The sequence below is a fragment of the Orcinus orca genome, chromosome 7 (genome assembly GCF_937001465.1).
Source record: "Orcinus orca chromosome 7, mOrcOrc1.1, whole genome shotgun sequence".
Lineage (NCBI taxonomy): Eukaryota > Metazoa > Chordata > Mammalia > Artiodactyla > Delphinidae > Orcinus > Orcinus orca.
The window spans coordinates 60560247-60585449 of NC_064565.1; the positions used below are offsets into that span (position 1 = coordinate 60560247).

Here is a 25203-nt window from a genome sequence, read left to right on the forward strand (position 1 = left end):
AACCCTTTCTTTGCAGAGGGGTGACTGACACCCAGGAACGTCGAGCGACAGCTAGGTAGCAGCGGCATGAGCCCTGGAACCCAGCTGCCCGATGCCCAGTCCACCAGGAGCTATACCATACACATCTACATCTTGGTAGGCGATTCCTGTACTTGAACCTGTACCCTGTGGTCTTGCTCTTAATAGAACAGTATCTCACATTTTTAAATGTCTTTCCCCCATAATGGCCTGGTATAGCGATAGCAAATACACAGCCACTGTTTCCCTTTCCCCCCTGCCAAATGGGGGCACTCCAGATGACCGTAGCACTTCTTCCAGCTGAGTCTCAGAATTCTCCAGGTCAGCGTTAGTTAGCCTCTGCTGATGTATGTATAGGTGCTTGCACATAAGACACGCATCTGTTTGCCCTCTTGGCCTGGCCAAATCCCCTGCATATGGAAGGCACTCTCTAAATGTCTCCCTGCTGGACATTATTCCTGCCGGTTTGTGAGCTTCTTAAGAGCGAGGCTGATGGCTTGTCCACTTTTGGTTCCAATCTGATAGACAGAAATGAGTACCCAAAAGGCATTTGTTAAGCCCTTTGAGTTAATTTCCCAAATACACTGAAGTCTTGTAGAAAATAGGAAGTGGGATGACCGTTTCTTTAGAATGATCCTTTATGCCCTGATATTAGTACTACTACTTTAAAAAAAAAAACTGTGGTGAAATACACATAAGATTTATCATCTTAACCATTTTAAAGTATACAGTTCAGTAGTGTGAAACACCCACATGGTTGTGAACACCCCTGTACTCCTTAAAACTTCTTCTGGAGTGCCCCGTAATCAGGATGGCCCTATTATTTTATTTATTTATTTTTTACATCTTTATTGGAGTATAATTGTTTTACAATGGTGTGTTAGTTTCTGCTTTATAACAAAGTGAATCAGTTATACATATACATATACATATGTTCCCATATCTCTTCCCTCTTGCGTCTCCCTCCCTCCCACCCTCCCTATCCCACCCCTCTAGGTGGTCACAAAGCACGGAGCCGATCTCCCTGTGCGGCTGCTTCCCACTAGCTATCTGTTTTACGTTTGGTAGTGTATATATGTCCATGCCACTCTCTCACTTTGTCACAACTTACCCTTCAGGATGGCCCTATTATGAGGGCATAAAATATTGATAAACCAAACTTAAATACCTAAACATAGAATTGTGCTAAATCATATCATCTGATATGATATTCTAACATAGATTAGTGGCAATGGAATTAAAATTTTAATAAATTTATGATGTTAAAAATTCCATCTCCTCGATCAGCTCTGTGCTCTGTGTCCCCCTAGAGGGATGGGACAGGGAGATGCAAGAGGGAGGGGATATGGGGATATATGTATACATATAACTGATTCACTTTGTTATACAGCAGAAACTAACACACCATTGTAAAGCAATTATACTCCAATAAAGATGTTAAAAAACAAAAAATTCCATCTCCTAGCTTAGTATGTCTTTCCAGTCTCGTAAAGGACGGCTCCTGGTTGATTTCAGCAGCTGTGCCCCTGGCTCCATTTGTGGAACCCTAGGGCTCCTCACTGCATGTTCTTTGAGAAACCGAAGTCATTTGTTTTAAGTTTTTTGCTAAGTTATGCGGAAATGGCAACAGATTCAAAAAAACTGGCCGTTTGTTTCTTTTATCTTGCTACTCTTCCTACCTACCTCTTAGTAGCTTTGAAATGAGACCGATTTCAGTGGCACACTGAGTGCAGGTGCAGCTGAGGTTTGATGTGACAGTGGCACATTCATGGGTTGATGTTCAGGAGGAAGCGTGTGTTCGGGAACATCAGATTAGACTGACAGCTGTCCCTGGTGGCAAGGCTGGCTTTAGCTTGTCTTGCAAATACTTTGTTCATACCCCCCTCCCCACCCACCCACCCCCTGCTTTCTTTAGAGCCCTGTTAAAGGTGCTCCCAGGTATTCGATTATCTTTTTCCTCTGTTCCTTGTCTCTTTGGATTTCTAATGACTAATTTCTGTATTGCCCAGAATCTGTTGAGTTTAATAGGCTTTCTTTGTTCTTATTGATGTTTTCATTATGAAATTTCTAGTAAGCTATTTGGGAGCTGTCAAAATAAAGCTTACTGGTGGTTCTGAATTGTGGGCCCTCTGAAGGCAAGAGGTTGGGACTGATTTATCTGTGTTTGCTTTAACGAGGAGGCTGACGTGCGTCATTCTTCACAAATAAAACAGAAACGTGCTTTAAAAGAAATCTGACCCCCACACATGCACAAAGAGTAGTCATATTACCCAATACTGCTTTTGTGGATTGCTTTACTACCAAAACTACTTACCCCCTGCAGAAGTTAGGAAGGAACCCAGGGAATGATCTAGAAAGGTAGTCCGTCTCTCTCATGTTATAGGTAAAGAACTGGAGGCCTAGGATTTGTTGTCGGTCATGCAGCCAGCTACTGGCAGAGCTGCCCCTCCATCCTTCCTCCCCCTAGTGTCCAGAGGTCTCTCCACACTTGAGCCCCTCCCTGTCTTCGACCTCCACTGCCCACCCTTGCAGGGATCAATCTAGCCAATGTGTCTGTTTTTATAAAATGTCACCGGAAGCTTAAGCAGATCTGTTCAAGTTCCACCAAGTTTCTTTGAAAATCTGTACTCATCAAAAAGAGTTGCTGGGCTTCCCTGGTGGCACAGTGGTTAAGAATCCACCTGCCAATGCAGGGGACACGGGTTCGAGCCCTGGCCCGGGGAGATTCCCACATGCTGCGGAGCAACTAAGCCCATGCACCACAACTACTGAGCCTGTGTTCTAGAGCCCGCGAACCACAGCTGCTGAAGCCCGCACGCCTAGAACCCTGTCCTCTACAAGAGAAGCCACCACAATGAGAAGCCCGCGCACCTCAACGAAGAGTAGTCCCCGCTCACCGCAACTAGAGAAAGCCCGTGCGCAGCAACGAAGACCCAATGCAGTCAAAAAATAAATTAATTACATAAATTAAAAAAAAAAAAAAGAGTTGCCATCCTGAGTTTCTGAGATAACCGTTTCTCCATGAGGAACCGGGCCTGGGATTGCGGTTGAGCACGCAGAAGCGGTTGTGTGTTCCCCATGGGGAATCCCTACCCCCTGTGTTTCTGAACAAGCCACCCAGGATCCCTCCACACCTCTCATTCATGCTTTAGATTAGATGTAAGGTGAGGTACTGCCTCAGGCAGTGACTCACTCTCGCTCTTCCCTGTGGCAGGTGGCTGCTGCGGGCTGGGTCGGGACAGTGCCCACAGCATCTAAGGCAAAGGCATTTATTGAACCCTGCAGCTATTTGTCAAAGGTACTTACCGCACTTAAACCCTGCATATCGAGATGCTCCTGAACTGGGCACATTCATTCCCTTCTAAAGGAAGAGGTGAGGGGTGAGCATTTTGTGTTGTTTCTCCATAGCTGAGATGTTCCCCTGAATGCTGTCAGTTTCCTGGACTTTTATAGCCAGGTGACGGTTCCTCTTTCTGATGTCATTGCATTTTATTCTGCACCTCACTTGACTGGTGGAAGCTTGTCCACCCTCTCAGCTGGTTGGATTTCCTCTCCTCACTGTGTGTGTGTGTGTGTGTGTGTGTGTGTGTGTGTATAAAAATTTTATTTTGGAAGAGTAGAAAGGAGTAGCTTTATTAGTTTGCCAGGCAAAGGGGGACACAGCGGGCTCCAGCCTTGAAAAACTATGTGTCCCTCCTCAGTATGTCTCACAGCCTCTGTCCATTACAATACATTTGCACTCGATTGTAACGCCCAGATGGCCGGCCAGCACAGTGCCTGGTACACAGTAGGTACGGGTTTATGTGCCTCTTTATGGTGTGTCGTCACACGTCTGGAATGGGCTGTGAAACTCAGTCTCTAACTCTTGCCTGCCTGCAGCTGCCTACAGAAAGCACGTGTGAGCTTGTCCTATGCAGTTATGAAGTTTGCCTTTTCATGATTTCTGGGCACTGATTTTTTTTTTAACATCTTTATTGGAGTATAATTGCTTTACAATGGTGTGTTAGTTTCTGCTTTATTACAAAGTGAATCAGCTATACATATACATATATCCCCATATCTCCTCCCTCTGTGTCTCCCTCCCACCCTCCCTATCCCAGCCCTGTAGGTGGTCACAAAGCACCGAGCTGATCTCCTTGTGCTATGCAGCTGCTTCCCACTAGCTATCTATTTAACATTTGGTAGTGTATATATGTCCATGCCACTCTCTCACTTCATCCCAGCTTACTCTTCCCCCTCCCCATGTCCTCAAGTCTATTCTTTACATCTCCATCTTTATTCCCATCCTGCCCCCTAGATTCATCAGAACCATTTTTTTTTAAGATTCCATATATATGTGTTAGCATATGGTATTTGTTTTTCTCTTTCTGACTTACTTCATTCTGTATGACAGACTCTAGGTCCGTCCACCTCACTATAAATAACTCAGTTTCGTTCCTTTTTTATGACTTAGTAATATTCCATTGTATATATGTGCCACATCTTCTTTATTCATCTGTCAGTGGACACTGAGGTTGCTTCCATGTCCTGGCTAATGTAAATAGAGCTGCAATGAACATTGTGGTACATGACTTTTTGAATTATGGTTTTCTCAGGGTATATGCCCAGGAGTGGAATTTGGGCACTGATTTTTAACCTCCATGACCATCTATCTCTGTCATTTTCTTTGCAAGGCTTTTAATAAGCCAGTGTCCATCAACCAACATTATTTTTAAAATTACATTTTAAATTTACCTTTGAATAGGTAATATACTCACATGGTACAAATATAAAAACTGAAAAAAGATTGCCCTTGCACTTCTGGTCTCTAGTCATCCTATTCTTCCTGGAGACAGCAGTTGTTTTACTAGTTGGTTGTATATGTTTATATTTGCTTATAAATTTGCAGACAGCTGTGAAAGGATTTACATTTTTTTTTTTTTACACATGATAGCATGCCACGTGTATTCTTCTGAACCTTGCTTTTTTTTTTTTCTCGGCATATTTTAGAGCTTGTTTGATGTAAATAAAGAGCTTCTTTAGTATTATTAATGTTTGCATAGTGTTCATTTTTAAGCATGAACCATGATTCACTGAACCAATCTGGATATTCAGGTATTTTCGAATCTTTTGCCGTTAAAAGCAGTGCTGCAGTGAAGAATTTTATACCTTCCTCCTTTCACCTTAGGTAGAGGATCACTTCCTGGTGCAGTGGCGTGCCCAGCATTGTTTTAATGATCACGGCTGATTCCGGAGGTGTGTCTGGCTGCTCTTCATGACTTTCTATCACAAACTATATCCTACCATCTGATATTATTATAGGCTCCTCAGCTGGCAGAGTTGCTGGAATCTTTTCAACAGCTAGAGTTGACCGTGTTAAGCCCAAGCTGTTGGGATTCCTCATGGCTTCAGCATTTGTGCCCCACCTGGACCTATGCTTGTTAAAATGTACTTGTTAAAATTAGAATGGCTTGTTGGAATGTGTGTTCACCAGATACTGATAAGAGCACATGTAGTGCTTCATCCCTGCATTGGAGTTAACAGGGTTATTGGACGTTTCATTTGATCCTTGCAACACCCTATGAGAAAACTTAGATAGGAGCATTTCACAGATAGTCATACAGATGACACCCAGCTAATAGGTGGTCCAGCCAGGACTTGAACCCACCAGGTCTTCGTGGAACTCCCTCACATTTCTGACTACGGTTTTGACTTACCGGTATGTTATCAGGCAGGTAAGAAGGCGTGGACTAGCTGGAGGTGGTAGCTGTGATAAGCATGTACCGTATTATCCCAATAATGACAGGCCCAAGTAGGACGGATGCTTAGCCAGTGTATACCAGTAAAGTAGTGCTAGTTGTTAAACTTTCAAAATACTTCTGGTTGGTAAGAGCTTTCCCCCGTCTCCCGAGTGTCCTTCGACACTACCCTGGTCACTCTTCCTATAGGACACCCCCCCGCTCCCATATTTTGCCACAATCCAGCAACTAATGGGGAAATGTCCTCATACAACAGGGCTCTCTGGGATGTAGCTCCAATACTACACCACCATCTGTGCTGATTAATTGGTTTCCAAGTCATATTGCTCAATATTTTTTTAAAATTCATTAATTAATTTGGCTGCATTGGGTCTTCATTGCTGTGCGCGGGCTTTCTATGGCCCTATGCCCAGCTAAAAGTTCTTTTACTATGGAAAAAGGGGGAAACCGGCACTGGGTGCCAGCCAGCAGTCTCTGGCCCAGCTACTAAGCCCGTTGCTTCAGTTATCTCATTTAGAAAATAAACTATGTGATCATACTAATTTCCTTTTCAAAACATTGAAAAATCTGGATTTCCTAAGCTGTTGGAATAGTCAAATGGATACAGTGACCTACCAGGTATGTGCTTTTTAGATATACCTTTTCTCTTGGCTTTTATTAAAAGTATTTGATTGAAACATGATGGAAATTGAAAAGTCACTTTTTCCTTTGCAAATGAGCTTATTTGATAACAGCCTTTAAGAAATGAGTCTTTTTTTTTTTTTTGAGTTAGCACTGACGATATGCTCAGTCCACTTGGCATAGAAAAACCATATGGTAACAACATACTTGAATTTAAAATTATGAAATGCAATGATAATTATAAAATTTTATTTACCAGAAATTTGCTAAATGCCTGTGTACCAAGCACTGTGTGAAGGTCAAGGATGGGAGGGTGGGCTCACAGTCCAGTTCAGACAGGTTTCTTAAAAGGACAGCTCACTAGAAGGACAAATGTGATTTGATTTGGCAACTGGAAAGTCAGGTATCTGATAATTCAGAAGCACAGGAAGCGATCCAGTGCCACATTGGACAAGCAGCCGCTTTGTAAAACTGAAAGAACAGGATTGCTTGGAGATTTTCATTCTTCCCTTTCTTACTGCAGTAGATAAAAGCATTTTGGTTTTTGAATTTTATTTATTTTTTGTACAGCAGGTTCTTATTAGTTATCCATTTTATATACATTAGTGTATACACGTCAATCCCAATCTCCCAATTCATCACACCCCCACCCCCACCCCGCTTCCCCCCCCTGGTGTCCATACATTTGTTCTCTACATCTGTGTTTCTATTTCTGCCCTGCAAACCAGTTCATCAGTACCATTTTTCTAGGTTCCACAGACATGCGTTAATGTACGATATTTGTTTTTCTCTTTCTGGCTTACTTCACTCTGTATGACAGTCTCTAGATCCATCCATGTCTCTACAGATGACCCAGTTTTGTTCCTTTTTATGGCTGAGTAATATTCCATTGTATATATGTACTACATCTTCTTTATCCATGTGTCTGTTGATGGGCATTTAGGTTGCTTCCATGACCTGGCTATTGTAAATAGTACTGCAGTGACCATTGGGGTGCATGTGTCTTTTTGAATTATGGGATAAAAGTATTTTTATTATAACTCCTTGAGTGATGTCTTACTGGTAATCAGTTGCTTGGTCAGCTGAAAAGCCCTTTTCAGCTCATGATTTTATTTTTTTTAATGCGCTAGTTATATATTTAATTAGTTAATTAATTTTTTTTGGCTGCGTGGCATGTGGGGTCTTAATTCCTCGACCAGGAATCAAACCTGCCTCCCCTGCACTGGAAGCACAGAGTCTTAATCACTGGACTGCCAGGGAAGTCCCTGGTTATATATTTATACTTTATCATTTTTTGTTGAATTGAAGTGGAATTCTTGGCCATTCTGAATCTAGGCCAGTATCGTGATTTTATCTTGTTGGGTGCTAACTATATTCTTTTTCCTTGAGATTATTCAAATCTCTATTGTTGGGAGGTTAGAAGCAAGTGTTGAACCAAGGTCATTCCAAAAATTGATGCCAGGGCTGGAACCAGAATTCCTTCCCCACCCGCTTCTCCATGTTGCTGATCTGACCGCCCTTGTTGGCATTCCAGTTAAATAGTTGAAATTGATGCCGTGATTTCACATTTTTTCCCCCAGTTGATGGTTGAGATTCTGAGCTGGAAGAGGAGTTGCATGTTGTGGATAATAAAAACATGTTCTGCTTTGGGTGTTCTTCTATTGTATGAGCTCCCTTGTTCTTAGTCAGAGACACACCTGTAGTAAAATGTACTGAGTCAAGTAAGAAACAGAACCCTCAGGCTCAGATGTCACAGGAGTTTCATAGTCACTGGAGATTGAATTTAGTTCCAGCATGTTTCTCCAAGGAGACAGGAAAAAAGTCTCAAGAAATGTTGGGAAGGCCAGGACAAGATGACTGGTTTTGTGATCCACATAAAGACCACAAGTATCCTTTGGGCCCCTGTGGCATGGATCTTAAAGTGCTTTATAGACCTTAATTATAACTCCTGTAAAATAAATACTTTTTTAAAAAGGTGGATAGATTAAAGTAATTTAGTGATGTTTTCCAATGAAGCAGAAAGAAGAATTTAGGTGTAGTGATGTAGAGCAAGATTAGGGAGTGTTGGGCAGAACCCCTATTTCATCAATTACCAGCTGTGTGACATTGGACAAGTTACTTGTCCTCTCTGAACCTGCATCCACATTTGTAAAATGGGTGGTAGTAACAGTGTCTACTTCTTAAAGAACTCATAGCAGAGTGCCTAATACATTGTAAGAGCATGGGAGATGATAGCTCCGGTGTATGAATAATAATTGTTTATTTGCCCTGATTTGCAGGTTAGGGTATGTATTTCTCATGTGATTTCTTGGAAGGTTATTAGAAATCTAGTCTTTTGAAAGTGAGATTGTAGTTCATAGAGAAAATTTACCTTTCTGTGTAAATGTGAAAACCCAAGGCTAGGAAGTGAACAGATTTGTTCCACTGTGAATTTTTGCTCAGGCTTGCCCTACTGGATCAGCCAGTTAGTATAGTTAAATAGGGTTTTGGTTTTTCTTGGCCAAACACCCCTTGAGGTTATTTAAAAAAAAAAAAAAAAGGGAGCAGATTCCTGCCCTCAAGGCATTTGTAGTCTAATTAAGTGAAGTTGGGAGAAATCCTGGTCCAGGGAAGTTTACTTTGGAGAGGTGAAACTTGAGACAGGGTCTTGATATATAAAGCCTAGAGCTGGAGTTTGGAAGTTGCTGTTGAGGAGGATTTGGTGGAACGGGGGCAGGATGGCGTGAGCCAAGGCACCAAGGCCTTTGTGTGCTTGGCAGGCGAGGGGCATAGGGTCAGCTAGGATGGATGGCTAGTGTGGGGACAGACGGCAGGGGGTGGCTGCCCTTGCAGTGGGAAGAGTATGGCACGTGGGAAGCCCTACCCATGCCAGGTGGTGTCTGAGCCTCGGTTTCTTCATCTCTGAGATGCTGATACCTACCTCCCAGTTGCTGAGGCATAGCTGAATAAAAGTGTATGTTAAGGACTTTGTAATTATAGAGTGCTGTACAAATGTGAGTATTAGCACAGCTGAGTAGGGAGCTTTGCTAAGGCAGAGCCTGGGATGCACGAGCAGTATCTACCTGCCAGGTACTGCTCTAGGTGTGTGTTCAGGAAGCAAAAGAAGAGCCCCCGCACCCTTGGAACCAGTAGCATTCTAGCTCAGGGAAGATGGGCAGTTGACCCAAAGTGCCGAACATCGTCATTTCAGGTACGGATGCGGGCCGTGAAGATCCTTACATAGGGAGAATCTGTAGACAGTGCCTTAGGGAGAGCTCTAGGTAGGATGAGTAGGGAGGGCCTCTCTGAGGAGGTGACTTGTGAGTTGAGGGATGTGAAGGGTGCATCCCACAAAGATCTGAGGCAGGAATGGTCTCAGCCGAAGGAAGTGACTGCAGAGACCCTGAAATGGAAAACAGGTTGGTGTGTTCAAATGCCAGAAGCCAGGCCAGTGTGGCAGGAGTGCACACCCGAGGTGAGTGAGGCTAGAGCGGCAGGTAAAGGGCAGTTCACGTAGGGCCTTGTGCAGCATGGCGGGAGGTTGCATTTCATGCCACTGGCCATGGGAACCCAGTGAGGGCTGTAAGCAGAGGGGTGTTGTGATGTGACTTAAGACGTAGAAAGAGCAGTGGTTGCTCTGCGGAGATGGGCTGGGGCAGGACGAGCGGAAGCAGGTGGACCGGTCAGAAGGATATTACAATTGTCCAGATGTGGCCAGATGGAGGCTTGGACCATCCTTACAGCAAAGGAGCCACCGAGAAGTGGGTCAGAGTGAAATGTGGAGGCAGGGCCAAGAGAATGTCTGATGCCTCGGATGTGGAAGGTGAGGGAAGGCGAGGAATCAAGGATGACTCCTAGGTTTCTAGCCTGAACAGATGCGTGGGTGGATAGTGTACCTTTACCGAGAGAGGGAAGGCTTGTGGGGAGCGTGGCTAGGGGAATGCTGAGTTCTGTGTTGAACACGTTAAATGTGAGATGCTAAGGGCCGACGTCTAGTAGACAGCTGGGTGTCGGAGTGTGGAGAGTAGCGGAGAAGTCTGGGCTGAAAAGATGTTCTGAGAGTCACCTGTTAAATAAAGGTGTTTCCAGCCCCAGGACGAGAGTATAGCCAGAGACAAGGAAAGCCTCCCAGATCTATTGGAAGGGGAGCCGCCGGCGAGGGGGAGGATAAATCTGGCAAGTATTGATGGGCTCGTATCATAGGCCTTGCTGCTTTTTCCTCCAGCTGCCCAGTCTAGTTCCTGATTGGACGGGACTAGAAGATCAACATGAAACTAGACTTGGGAAATCACAGAGACTCTTGGTCCCTCTCCTCTTAAATGGGGACGTGAGCCCACAGTTCAAAGCTCTCCGCATGGTGCCTTCCTAGAATTATCATGTCAGGTTCTAACAGTGAAGAGGAGCCCCTGGTGCTTAATCTTACTGCTAAGACTGTGGAGGAGTTTGATATTCTGGGGATACGGCTTTAGAATTTGATTCAGAAAGAGGTGGAATGTAGTCAGTTTCCTTGTCCAGTTTCCCTCGATCTTCTAGCTCTTCTTTCCAGGTGGTTAATTGTTTTGACTATTAAGGTCTTAAATGCAGGCTGTGTAACTGACCACAGGACCTGGGCAGGTCCTCTTTGAACCTTTATTCTTGTCTCCCTAACATCAGGGGCTCAGATGAGATCAAGCTGGGCTCCATGAGCTCCTCCAGGAAACCAGGGCCTGGTGGGGGTCGGTGGGCATTCTCAGCTACGGTCCACGTGGCAACCACGTGGCAGAGAGGGCTGGGATTCACTCATGGAGGTGATGCTGGAGTTGAGTGGAGGTCTAGGGAAGAGTTGGGGTTGGGGCAGATGTTCTGCGGGGAATGGACAGCATCTGCGCAGTGTGGAAGCGTGAACGAAGAGCCTGGTGGAAAGGATGAATTCAGGTGGTCGGTCCGGTTGGAATCTCGGTGGGGCGGGGAGGGGAAGTGATGGTGGTAACAAGGTAGCAGTGTCATAGGACCAGAGCCACATGGTGACCCCACATACAGGAACAGGGCAGTTCTCCTGTATTTTCTCATCTGTAAGTAGCCCTGTGGAAAATCCAAGTGGGTTGAGTAAAGACATTCAAAAACATTAGGGTTTATGGGTTCTGCATGTTTAAACCCAGAAACAAAGTTCAAGCTTCATTTGACAAGTTGATGTTTTAAAGCTTTCTCCAAAACCCATCCTATGGGCTCATTTTGGTGTGTGTCGTTGCAGCTGGGTCATGGGTAAGAGCACCGATGTTAAAGCTACCTTTGAAACCTCCCAGCCCCTCCTGTGGTTCCCAGATGCAGTGTGGGCCACGGAGGCAAACTGCTGTCTGTGTAAGGTGTTGCTAAGACCAGTTTCCTTTGTGTCTCTTGGGAAGGCATTAATTGGTAGGAATCCTGGAAATCGGAACCACTGACTGCTCCAACAGATCCAGCTGAGGCGGGGAGGCACAACGTGGGCAGAGCGCTTCCTGCAGCAGGGAGCTTGGGAGATATTTGCTGAAGGAATGAAGGAGTGAACAGGGGGATGATTGAAAGGTTGTGCTCTCAGACTGGCGCCAGCATTTCACCATCATTTACTCAGATTTGTTGGCATAACTGTTCTGAAACAATGCTACAGTATAATCTAGCTTTTACATACGGTTTAAAAATCACCGTACAAAACAGAATACCGACATATTTTGAAGACCAACTGGAGCCCTCAAAGGAAAGTCTGACTTGTTGGAAATAGGCCAAGGGATGGGGGGGTGCAGCAGGCAGTGCTGTCCCCCGTTTTCCTCTACAGGGCCACTTGTAGAAATAGTGGAAGGTTTCTCAGTTTAGTTTAAATCTGCTGTGTTGAAATCATTAAAAGTGAACTTCACTTTTTAGCTGTGTAAAGTACTATGATGAATTTGGTTCATTAAAAATACCTGTTGAGGGCTTCCCTGGTGGCGCAGTGGTTGAGAGTCCGCCTGCTGATGCAGGGGACACAGGTTCGTGCCCCGGTCCGGGAAGATCCCACATGCTGCGGAGAGGCTGGGTCTGTGAGCTATGGCCGCTGAGCCTGTGCGCCCGGAGCCTGTGCTCCGCAACGGGAGAGGCCACAACAGTGAGAGGCCCACGTACCGCAAAAAAACCCCCAAAAAAACCTGTTGAGTTAAGTGCTCGCCCTGAGCTGGACACTGAGGGACACAGCAGTGAACAGAACAGACATGGCCCTGCCCCCATGGAGCTGACCTTCTGGTGAGGGAGGTGGCCAGTATGCAGTTCCTCTCACATGTCATGATTACTGACCATGGTCGTGCTAGGAAGGGAAGGTAGATGAGGACTTATAAGAGGTGGGGCCCGGCCTAGCTTGGAAGGTACATGAAGGGTTTTAAGCAGAGGCCTGAAGAGGGAGAGTAGGAGGATTCCGGGGGGAGAGAAGAGTGTGTGCAGAGGTTCTGAGCCAGGAGAGAGCATGGTAGTTGAGGGGTTTGAAAGCAGCCCAGTCCAAAGTGTCGAAAGTGAGGGAGAAGGTAAACCCAGAATGTGCTCTTGACATATACTTAGCTTCAGCAGAAGTATTTTAGGTTATCATTCCAAATTGAAGTTCTTGGTGTCTGTGTACAATTCAATAAGAAAGAGACTGTTTAGATTTCCTGCTGTAATTGGCAGAATAATGCTTACAAAGAGTCTATGTCCTAACCCCCCAAACCTGTGAATGTATTAGGTGAAGCGGCAAAGGGGAATTAAAGTTGCAGATGGATTAAAGGTTGCTAATCAGCTGACTTTAAGGTTAGCGAGATTGTCCTAGATTATCCGGGTGGGCCCCATGTGGTCACATATAGGATCACATATAGGATCCTTATAAATGTGGAAGAGGGAGGCAAAAGAGAGATCTGAACATACTTTGCTGCTGTTTCAGATGGAAGAAGGGGCTGCGAGTCAAGGAATGCAGGCACCTTTAGAAGCTGGCAGGGGCAAGGAAACACTCTCCTCTAACCTTCAGAAAGGAGCTGCCGACACCTTGGTTTTTCAGTCTAGTGAGACCCATTCTAGACTCCTGAACCACGGGAACTGTAAGATAAGAAATCTGTGTTTCAAGCCACTAAGTTGGTGGTAACTTGTTATAGCAGCCACAGAAAACTAACACACCTGCCCAACTCAAGGTCTCATTGCGTAGATGGCTGTTGCCACCAAGTCACTTGGTAGTAACAACCTCTGCTACTTGCTTTGCTTTTCAGGGCAGTGGAGAATGGCTCTTACACACCCTACCTCGAGGTGCTTGGGCTGTGGTCATTCTTCAGTGAATACTTGGGCATCGCCATGTGCTGGCACCAGCTGCAGGAGCTTGGGATAGGTTCGTGGGTTAAAAACAGCAAGATGTGTGCCTTCATGGAACTACATTCTAGATGCCTCATAGCCCTGACCTATGCAGAGGGCCGGCGAGGGCAGAGAGTTCATGTCCAGACACTCAGCCAGGCACCCGGGCACCGCTACGTGGTTGTGAATAGCAGTGACTTTCCCTGAAAAAGACGAGTCTGTTTCCACTACTTATAGGAAAACTAGAGTTTTATCCAACATATCTATACTTAGTTTTTGGGTTGTTTGGAAATGATTCTTCAGGACTACCAGCACACATTAAATACAATAATATTTGCTAATGCACAGCTCACTGCTGCTGGATATCAGTGTTTTCTTAATAAATTTATTTATTTTTTGGCTGCATTGGGTCTTCGTTGCTGCGCACAGGGTTTCTCTAGTTGCGGCGAGCTGGGGCTATTCTTCGTTGCGGTGCACAGGCTTCTCATTGCGGTGGCTTCTTTTGTTGCGGAGCACTGGCTCTAGGCGCACGGGTTTCAGTAGTTGTGGCACACAGGCTGTAGGGCACAGGCTCAGTAGTTGTGGCACGTGGGCTCGGTAGTTGTGGCTCACGGGCTCTAGAGCTCAGGCTCAGTAGTTGTGGCACACGGGCTCAGTTGCTCCGCGGCATGTGGAATCTTCCCGGACCAGGGCTCAAACCCGTGTCCCCTGCACTGGCAGGTGGATTCTTACCCACTGCGCCACCAGGGAAGCCCCTGGATATCAGTTCTTGAGTGCAGAGTTCCCTCGTATATTTTTAAATCTTCAAATAACCAGTCATCAAAATAAGAATAGTCTTTTTAAGTTTCATAACTTTAATAACGTATGTACTTTGGAAAGTCTAACATGGGAGTTAGTCTGATGATTGACAGATTTTCTGGTTCCAAAGGAGGGAGAAGCAGGCCCTTCCTCTGAAGCCATTTGACTCAGAGGCAGAGATGCGGGGTTTAGGTTAAAGCACAAGCGAGCTGTAATGCCTGTTCTCTACACCAGGTAAAGAAGGAAGGGGAGGAAAGGACAAAACTCCTTAGCAATCCTTAGCAAAAACCTGGCAGGTTACCAGGTTTGCTCATGGTGGCTGGGGGTGGTAGGTGGGGTGTGGACATTCCCCGTTGACCGCTGGTCCTTGGAAAGCAGGCACCTCCCCCTCCAGCCAGAGGAGGGACAGTGCTTCTGCCAGCGGACACCTGGAGAGTCAGCCTGGCTGCGGTGGAGAGGGGCTCTCAGAGGGCCATTGGAGCTTCGATGACCAGACAAGCTGCCCTCGGCGAGCCTGGTCATGTGGAAATTGACTGCAGGGCCTCCCGGGCCGAAGTAACTCCCCGGTACCTGGGAACCTGTGCCGTATCCAAGCACACAGTTGGACTGTAAGGATAGCATTATTAAATTCAAGTTGTTGCCTCAGTCAGGTTACATTGCTAGCTTTATACCTGAGGCTGGGACGACTGTATAGTTTATCTACCAACTGGGACATTTTTGAGAATGAAAGGGGGCCTGGGACAGTAGGTGTGAATCAGGAGTGTCCTGGGGAAACCTGGACCTATGGTCAGCCCAGTGAAGTGTTGGAAGCTTTAACCACTTTGTGGACAGTCTGACCAAAAATGACTCAGTACAACGTGGCCTTTGTGTGGAAGGGCCTAGACCTTCCAGAGGAGGAGAAGGCGTGACCCAGGGGCCTTTCTTAAGATTCCTGTTCACAGCACAGAGAGCTTTCCAACTTGGAGGCCTTAGAGCTGTTGTCCATACACCTTTAAATATAAGGCAAGATCTATTTTTTATCCCCAAATTATCCCACCTTATATTTGAGCCCTTATACAGTCATTTTCCTCGGAGAGCTGCCCTCGTGATTACTTTACTTGAGCAACAAGATTTTGTTCGCTATAAACACATTAGCCTAAAGGGACCTCAATCAGTTATAACTGTGGGTGCTGATAGAGGTTAAATTTGTTTTAAAATATTTTAAATAAAATGATTTCAAAAAGGAAGCAAAGAAATTTAGCTCACATTTAGTAATAATTCCTCAGGATTTGACACGATAATTGCAAGTCTTAGGTGTGGTTATAAACTTTAAAATGTCCTAGAAATGCCCTGGAAAACTGGGTTAGACATTGCTTTTCAGAAAGTAATGTCAAAGCAGCATATGGAGTTTGAATACAATTGCTTTGTAAAATAAGCGTAAAACTATTAGATAAATTTTTAATAAGATGTTATTCAAAATGTTTGCATAAATAATCAAATGTCAGTGGACTCTTTCATCTACATTCATAATGGCTTACATATACAAATTGGCCAAAAACCCCTTTTTTGGATTTTTTTTCCCCCATTCACGGAGCTTTATGAGGAATCCCTGGTATATGAGGGGTGATTGTAATGATAGAGATGTTGTGGTAACAGCTGGGAAAAGGACATTCACCTTCAAACTGCAAGGAATCCAGGCTGGGGGTGAAAATTGGATTCCTTCAAGAAATGATTGGATTTTGACTTGCAGGTTCCAGATGGCTGACTAGATATACAGGTTTCCCTGCAGGCTCCTCAGGGCTCTGTGATGGCTGAGAGATTATTGCTAAAAGGCAGAAAGCAGATGGGATCTGGCTTATGGCCTTAACAAGGCAGGGAGCCACACTCAGGGGTATATCGTGCAGGGACTGGGAAAAAGGGGGCAGGTGGTCTGCCTTGTGCCCACCCTGAGAATCGTCAGGTGAGGCAGGCTCTGGGAATCAGGCGTGGATCTGGAAGTAAAGGCCTATATGCTGGACCACAGATGCCAGATGACACCTTCATTCCCCATCTCTCTGTACAGAGTATAGGACGCTGGAATTTAACACTCTGGCAAAAACAAAAAAACCATAGTGCTTTCTTTTTGGGGGGAAAGGGGTGGGGATGTTGACAGGTGCATGTTTTACAAAGCTTAAATGATGACAGCTCAAGAGTGGATTCATGTAGAGGTAAAGCAAGGCAGTTATAGTATTTAAAAAACAGCTAGGGAAAGCTGGGGCTTCTAGTGTGAATGCTGGCAGCCCAAGAATTAAGCCTTCCTCCTCTAGCATTTGAAGACTGGTTTTCAGTCTTGACAGCAGCTCCCTACGCACTCAGCCTAACGTGATTCCTCTGTCAGCAGGCCCCACCCAGGACTCCCTTTCAGCATTCCTGATCCGGGGTGAGACCAAGCCAAAAATGGACCTTTTTAGGCAACAGCAAAACAAGAGAACCAAGGATTATCAGGCATATGATGAGAGCTAGCAGCATGAAAGGGAATGGTTGAAGTAAACCAGAGGAAAAATCAGAAGAAACAGAAAATCCAGGAACAGAAGGAGAACAAAGGAAAAACAAAACCAAAAAACCTTCTAGGTAAAATGCTTAGAATATGAGAATTTGAGAATATGTGAATCCACAAAATAAGAATAGGTGCATTGGTATGTGAAAGGCGCAGTCCAAACACAGAGCTTTTGGAGATTACAAATATAATTGCTGAAACTTAAATTTCATTAGAAATACTAGAAAATTAAGTCAAGTCTCTGGAACCAGAGAGAGGGAAGGAAAAAGTGAGAAGATTAATCCAGGAGGTCCCACTAGCTAACAGACTAGCTAACAGAGGTTCCAGAAAGAACAGAAAATGGAACGAGTAAAATGACCGATGCACCCTAAGAGTTTCCTGGAAGTTGATGTCCTAAGTCTCTAGATTGAAAGAGGCCACGCAGTGCACAGTGAGCGAGAAAAGGCTCACGCACAGGTACTGTCGTGCTGTTCAGAACGCCTGGGTTAACGCGCAGAGCCTAAAAGTCACCTTTAAAGAAACGAAAATAGGATTTAATGTCAGAATTTTCATTGGCAGCACTGGACACTGGAATAAATTACAGCAGTTCTGAAGAAAGTGTTTTCCAACCTAGATGCTACACCCAAACTATCAGTCAAGAGTGAGAGCAGAATGACATTTTTGTATATGCAGGGACTCAGTTTACCTATCATGTACTGTTCTTTAGGATGACATTTAAGAAAACCAAATAAGAGGAAAACATGAGGTCCTAGGTCAAAGGAGACCAATCCAGGAGGGGGCAGTAAAGGGAAGTGCTAGGATGACCATGTACAGCAGACCCAGATGACCCTGACTCTGTACCGCAGACCTAGAAGAACAGTCAGTCTGTGTGGTACTAGGAGGTCCAAGGGCTCTGAGGAGGACATATGAGCAAAGAAGAGATCCTGATTTCATACTAGGTACAATTGGGAGCTTAGAAACAATTGGGGCTGGAATAAAAGCAAACAACGTAAGCGAGAAAAAATGGTAATGAGAAACGCCAAGAAAAACTGAAGTCATGGTCCAAATGTGACGTACACCAAACAGTTGATAGAATGGAAGGAAAGCAAGTCTGTTTGACCTTGATGCTAGGAACAGTATCCTTGGAGAACAAGAGCTTCTGATACTGGTCCCAGATAGAGGATAATTTCAATGCTGTTTGGTTCAGCAGTGAATAATGTTTACCTGGTTGTACAAAAGGACAGGTGACCAAAATGTGGTTACAAGACAAATTGTAAATGGTAATAGCTCTGGTAATAGTGTAAAAGTATAGCCAATGGATGGTAGGACTTGGAGGCACCAAGAGGAAAGTTGGGGAGACAGTGCTGATAGCATCATCTCCCCAGCTGGGGAATGGAGAGATTTTGTCAGAAATTGATGAAGAGAAAGTAGAAATTTAAATATATTACTTAAAACTTAAAGCGTAGCAAATAGAAGAACTAAAGTAATATAGTTATTAAACATAGGAGGCAAAGTAGCAAGTAGTTTAAGCTCTCCCCTTTTCATATTGTGGTGTCAACAGTTAATTGCCTAAAGCTGGTAAGTCAAGAAATAAATGTATTAGCATGATATCAATATCGAGCATTCTAGAGAAGTAAATCCAGAATTTAAAAGGAGTTCTGCCCAGAGAGTGGGACACGGGATGAGTGTAGAATCTGTTGCTTTCCACTGTAAGTTGTTTTTGATTTCTTGCCATCCGTATTTATTACTGTTAAAGACTGAGCTCAAAGATGGATTAAATGTAGAGGTGACACAGTTGAATTATTAATGCCATCTTCTAATTAAGGTTTAATTTGGACAAACTAAGAAGGCTGTTTTAAATTAAGCAATAATAGTGTCCTTGTTCTAATGAAGCAATATTTCACATTTCCTGGGACAAAGTTGCATAGCTAGAGGCAGAATCTTTAATCCTTGAGGAAATGAATTATTGCCAAAAACAATGAAGCAAAGCTGCTACTGTCCTTAGAGTTTTAAAAGTGCCCCAGTGTTTAGAACTTTTGGTTGATGTAGTTATGCAAAAGTATACTGGCTCTGCTTGGGGGAGAACTTGACTATAGGAAATAGGAGTATGGCTTGCTTGAAGTTTGAAATAACCTTGTGGTTAATAGCATGATAAGGGTCCTGCATCTTTGTGCCAAGAATTTTGATCTAGACTCCAAAGGCCTGAATTTATATCATGTCCTCGGTCACTGCCACACTTGTGCAGTTTGCCTTTTACATTGTATTCTATTTCAAATTTCATTTCTCATCTTTAAAGATGATGTGGTTTTACACATTTTGAGTTTTGTATTTTAAAGGTAAGTTTCCAATATGTTGGAATCCCAAGGCAGTGTTTATGTCAGTACAGATTGAAACAGTGGAGGTGATTGTCCAATGGCCCCGTGGAGAGCAATTTGGGAAGTAATTTTTCCTGTTCCTTTTGGTGTCTAAAACAATCTTAGTTCAAATCCAGATTCTTGCCCTTCCTTGATTACAGTTTTTCTTGTGACCTGATATATGGGAATAGGTTTCTAAGACCCTGTTCTGTTCATTTCCACCACTTCCCTTCAAAAGCCATAACTGCGTGTTCCTTGGTCCCTGTCACTCTGAATGTGAGGTGTGACTGTAGTTCTGAATTCCTCCAGTGGTACTGGGTGGGTCAGTAAAAAGCAGCAGCTGCTTAAAAGAAAATGAACAGCCTGGCAGATGCTTCCCCGGGCCCTAGGAGCTGCTGTGGGCATCCATCCCTGCGGTGCCCAGAGCTCCTGGTGCTCACATTAAACCCAGCCTCAAAGGGAAAAAAGTGGGATTTGAGCAGAAACTGGATGTTGGTGTGGCCTGAGTCTTCCCCCCAGATGCAGACTGTCCCCCCTAGAGCTGCACTCGCTGTGCTCTCCCAGGAGCTGGCTGGGTTCTGAATGGCTTAGGCCAGTGCCCAGGTCCTAAAGGACTTAATGAGGAAGTAGATGGGTTGCACCGGGGATGGTGTCATCGACTGGTTACAGCTCTATTTTCAGTTCTTTATCCTTGCCAGACATAGCCTCAGCTAATGGGCTGTGACCTCCTGTGATTAAGGCTGGTTCTAAGCAGAAATCAGAGTTTGCTTATTTCCTGAACAAGAGACGGTGACTTTCCCTTGAGGATTAAGACACCTGCCAGTTGTTGACTTTGGTTGGGGGTACCGTGTTCCTCCATCAAGGTGCTTCCTCACCTTTTCTATGACTGATTTTGTCTGACTTATAGCTCTACCTGCTCTCCCCATCACTGTCTTCCTGTAAGTGTGGTCCCAGGGAATGGGGTGCGGCTAGAGCAGGGGCACCCCCCACTGATGGGTGTCTGGTTTTCCCCCTCTGGCTGCCTGAGGCCGCAGAGCACCCCGCCTCCTCCGTCTGAGCTAGGACAGATTCCGAAGCGGGGCTCATTGTGCCAACTGTCCAGGGACCTGGGAGGAAGGATAGTGCTGGGAACACAAGGCAGCTAACATTATTCTCCAGAGGTACATTTCTCTTATTTTGTCAAGTTCCCTTTTCCTATGTGTTGTCCCCTCTCCCACGCCCCCCAATCTTCCAGCTGCTTCCATCCTTCTCTGGTCAGCTTTCAGATGCAGTAGCCACCCCAAAGAATGCGGGGGAACTTCTGCAAGAGCTTGGCATTCGTAGCATCCGGGAAATTTTGTCGCCACAGCCCTATAACTAGCCAGCCAACTGGAGTGAAAGGGTTCCTGCGTGGTAGAGGCCCGCCCTTTGAGGGCCTGGGAAGCAGTGGAATCTGCAGGTACCGAAGAGGGAGAAGCCCTCCCACGCAGCCAGGGGAAAAGAGGCTGGAGGGAGCCGCTTGCTCTGAAGGACTGTCCATGTAAATGGAACAATCTCCACAGCTTTTTCAACAACAGGAAACCCGGAAGCACCTGTCCCCTGCTGGGGACAAACGGTCAGCGGAAGCCAAGGGCTCTGAGGCGCTGCGCAGGTGCGCATCTGTGGCCTTTTGCACCGGAACGCGGAGCTCCGCAGATCAGGCTGCCCATCCCCAGTCCCGTCTTGTTGCATCGCCGATTCCTACTCTTCCATTTCCTCCGGCCCCTTCCCTCTCAGCCTGTGCACATGCTGTGCCCCTCACTGGGCCACCTCCAGCTCCTGTCATCTCTAGGTGACACACGCTCCAGGGCACGTTTAGCGCCCTCTGGACCGGCGTGGCACTCTGCCCCGGCCTCCCATTGCTTCTACCTCCCTGTGGTTTAAAGACCCGATTATGGATCTGGCTCTCACAGGGCCAGGGTTTGGCAGGGAGGGGGACAATTCTTACTCACCCTAGGAGGCTCTTGAATGTTTGTGGAATGAATAAGTGAACAAATGAGCGAGGATGGTCAACGGGAAATAACAAGCCCCAGTACCTGCCAATGGTAGCTTGCCAGGCTCCTTGGGCGGGGATGAGGAGAGGAAGTGGTCAGAGAAGGCACACAGTAATAACCTTGGAACTCCTGGCCTGCTCTGCTCTTTATAGCCTTGCCTGTTGGAGTCGTTACCTTTACAGGAAATCTCCTCGTGACCTTCACCCCACCCAGCTGCAATAATGCTTCGCCTCCGCCTTCCCTCACCCTTTCTGAATTAATCTTAGTAAATGGAACAGTTCTTGTTTCAATGTTTCATTTGTGTAGGTTTTGCCCTTTCATTTAAATTGTAAACACCTTAAAATCCTGGGTTTTATTTTCCTAGGAGCTAGCAATTTAGAGCAATGGAGAAAACATTACTCCAAGGTAGTTTTTTTTCCTGGCTCCCAACTAGCTGTGAGGTCTTAGGGACAGGGTACTTACCCTCCTCCCCAAAGCCCCTGTTTCCTCGTCTGTGAAGTTAGAGGGCTGGATGCATTTTCCGGCACTTCCAGTGCCCACATCCTGTGATTTTGTGCTTCTGACCCCTAGCACTTTGCTTATCCCTTGAAGTACTTAGACAGGGTTCCATCTCCACCCCTGCTGGATAATTGAGCTTGTTCACTCACAGTGTAGCCTAGTTCACCTCTCAGCTCTTTGTCAGTGCTCCTGGGATTAAGAATGACATTAGCGGAATAGGTGTGGGACAGCCCTTGGCCTTGCCTCTGCACAGAAGTTCCAGGCACCAAGGACCCCAGCTTGGTCCTGCAGTTCCGTACTTTGGTGTGTTTTTGTTTCATCCCTTAAATGTTGGACGAATTGGAGGTGGAGGCTGATGGTGCTTCCACCCAAGGGTCTGGGAGGAAGGATGGTGCAAGGGATGCATGTTCCCACACAAGCCAGCCATTGTTCTGTAAGACCCGCCTCACTGGTTCTCCCTGGGCAGAGTCTGGCTCCCGTCTCTGTTTTCTGAGTGCATTTTCTTTGCATTGTACCCACTGCGTTGCATTGGTTTAAAAACAAAATTTTTTTTAAATCCTTTATTGGGATCACAGCAAAGACAAAAGTGGTAAGGACTGTCGTGTGTGTGGGGTTGTTTATTTGTTTCTTTGTTCTTTTGTTTTTGGCATCTGAGATTTGTGAGTTTCTTGAAGGCCAGGAGTGGCTTTTCTGTTTTGGGAGCTGGTTGTTGGTTCACATTCGTGTTCCCAGCCCTTTTCCCCAACTCCAGCCTGGTTTCCCTTTTGGCTCTGTTTCTCTGTCCAGTCAGGTGTATGTTCTTTCTCTTTGTTTCTTCTCCTCTTGTCAGTCAGCCAGACCTCAAAGATTGTAAAACTGATGGTGAGTAAAGGGCATTAATTAAAAAGAACAGAGCAGAAAGGTAGTGGGTCTCCAAAGATCCCTCTGGCTGGGAAACAGATTTTCAGGATTGTGGGTGTGGCTTAGGACCCCTCTTACTGGAGATGGCAAGAACCCTGAGGTGGGAGGGGAGAGGGAATATTAGGATGGCCTAGTACGTAAGTGGTATCCCTGAATCCTTGGTGGGGATTAATTGGACGATAAAGGAGGAGCTTGTGGAGATGACCAAAATGCCAGGAAGTAAGAATTGATGCAGAAAGAGGCCGCAAAAGAGTAATTCAGTTGAGTTGTATCTTGGGCACAGGTTTGGTTCCAAATCTGTGTTGTTAAAAGGTAAACTGAGGCATATTAAAAACTGGACGAGTTTGAGCAGAAATCAGTGCGAACCTGGCAGCGTCAAGCGGAGGTGGTTAGCGGTGCTCCACCGACAGGAGCGGGGAAAGACACAGGGAAAGTAAGGAAGCAAAGCAAGGAAATGATTTGATGGGATGGACACAGTTCGTGATTGGTTGCCCTTAGGGTTTGGTTTTGCAACAGTGAGGCGTTTACAGGCTGAGATTTTGGTTCGCTTCCGTAGGCTGCCGCAGCGTTAAAGCCACCTCAGTCTGATGGCCTCCCGGTTTAATTAATGACAGTGTAAAAACTGGAAATCTGGGGGACATTCAAAATTACCTTTGAAAACCACCCCCAGGAAGGCACAATGTTGGAAATGGACGTATCATCGCTTGTTGAGTTTAATGTGACCATTTTTCTTCTCCAGTGTGGGAGTGTTTGTTGTGTCTGGGTTCCTTATAATGTCCTTGGCATAGGTGCAGGGGGCAAGCTCTGTGCAAAGCGTGGCTTCTGAAACACCGGAATCGTGCTCCACAGAGAGCTGCTGATTCGATGAGAGACGCGCGTATCCTTCACCTTGTTTCAACAACCCTTCTTCTTGTGCTTGACTTGCATCGTTTTGTGTGTGTGTCACAGGGCTCTGCTTTTGTTCTCCCTCACCACCTAAACTGGCAGAGAATTAGGGGACTCCTTGATAAAGAATAACCCCAGTATCTCCTGGTTCTGACTGATTGAAACGTTACATGCGTATTCAACTCAAATCTGCAAATTCTCTGCTTCATCAACAGGTTGCTCGTGGGGGCCCCACGGGCAGTGGCCCTTCCGCTGCAGAAGGCCAACAGAACAGGAGGCTTGTACAGCTGCGACATCACCTCCCGGGGGCCGTGCCCACGGATTGAATTTGATAACGACGGTGAGTTCTTCTGCACTCGCTCAAGGTTCCCTTGACCAACTTGCCTTGTATCCCACTTGCCCTTTCCAGGCGGAAGGAAAGGGGGGGGACAAGCATTAATCCCTGGAGAGAGGGCCTCTGTTAATTGCATCAGCCTCGTCTGTTTCTTGCTTGCCCTGAGCACATTTACGTTTTAAGTCACTGGGCTGCAGCGTAGTTCCTGCCCGCCCGCCTGCCCAACTCTGCTTTCTAAACTGATATGGTGTATCGATGTCGCCACCTAGTGATGTGTTGAGGTTCTACGGGAGAGAAACTGTATTCACAGCCGCGAAGAAAATTGAATGTGTATTTTGTCCTCAGCGGCCAAAAGTTCTCGTTTGCTCTTAAAATATTTGGGAGAAAGACTGTTTAAACATCAGATCTCTCTAAAATGAAAGCTGGCCAACATGGATAAATTTTGCGCTACTATCTCAGTTAGAGGCTTGTTTTGCACAGACTCTGTGTGGTAGGCAGAGCAATTAGGGTCCTGAGAAGCTGCAGCCAAACCTAGTTTGACATTCTTGGTCTAAGCAGACTTGCAGATTCATGTTTATGCTCTTCTCTTGCTTTTTCATCTTTTTAGCAACAGCATTTGTTTTTGGGTTTTTTTTTTTTTTTTTACTGATTAGAAAATAATACATGTTAGTTGTGGGAAGCTTGTAAATGACTTTGAACTGTAAGGAAAAAACCCAGACCCACTGATAATGTAGGCATAGTTGCTCTTTACTTAACATTTTGGCATTTTTTCCTTCTGTCTACCTAAAGTTGTTAGGATTCATAGTTTTTTTATTTTTATTTTTATTTTTGGTACGTGGGCCTCTCACTGCCGTGGCCTCTCCCGCTGCGGAGCACAGGCTCCGGACGCGCAGGCCCAGCGGCCGTGGCTCACGGGCCCAGCCACTCCACGGCATGTGGGATTCTCCCAGACCGGGGCACGAACCCGCGTCCCCTGCATCGGCAGGCGGACTCTCAACCGCCGCGCCACCAGGGAAGCCCCAGGTTTCATAGTTTTGTAATGATTCAAGATTGGAAATCATGCCTGCCTTCTCATTGGGGAAGGCAAAAATTTGGATGTAGGGTCAAACAGTAGGCTCAGATTGATACTGAAATGAGCACATGGTGAGATTTATGGTTTCCCTCTCTCTCTCCTTTTTGGAGGAAGGAGGTAAAAATAAATATATCACTTTCCTTTTCTGCATTGATAGGAAGATATAAAGTGAGTCTGAGGCCTTGTCTTCCCATCTGCAGTAAAGAAGAG

General features: G+C 45.6%; 1 protein-coding gene across 2 annotated transcripts in view; it reads left to right on the top strand.

The window, feature by feature from the left end:
* ITGA6 (integrin subunit alpha 6) overlaps window positions 1-25203 on the top strand; it is a 76302-nt gene that overhangs the window by 12550 nt on the left and 38549 nt on the right. For both annotated transcript variants that reach the window (XM_004267309.4, XM_004267310.4), the window contains exon 2: window positions 23803-23927. In XM_004267309.4, the coding sequence (XP_004267357.1) occupies window positions 23803-23927 (125 nt within the window). The remainder of the gene's footprint in view (window positions 1-23802; window positions 23928-25203) is intronic.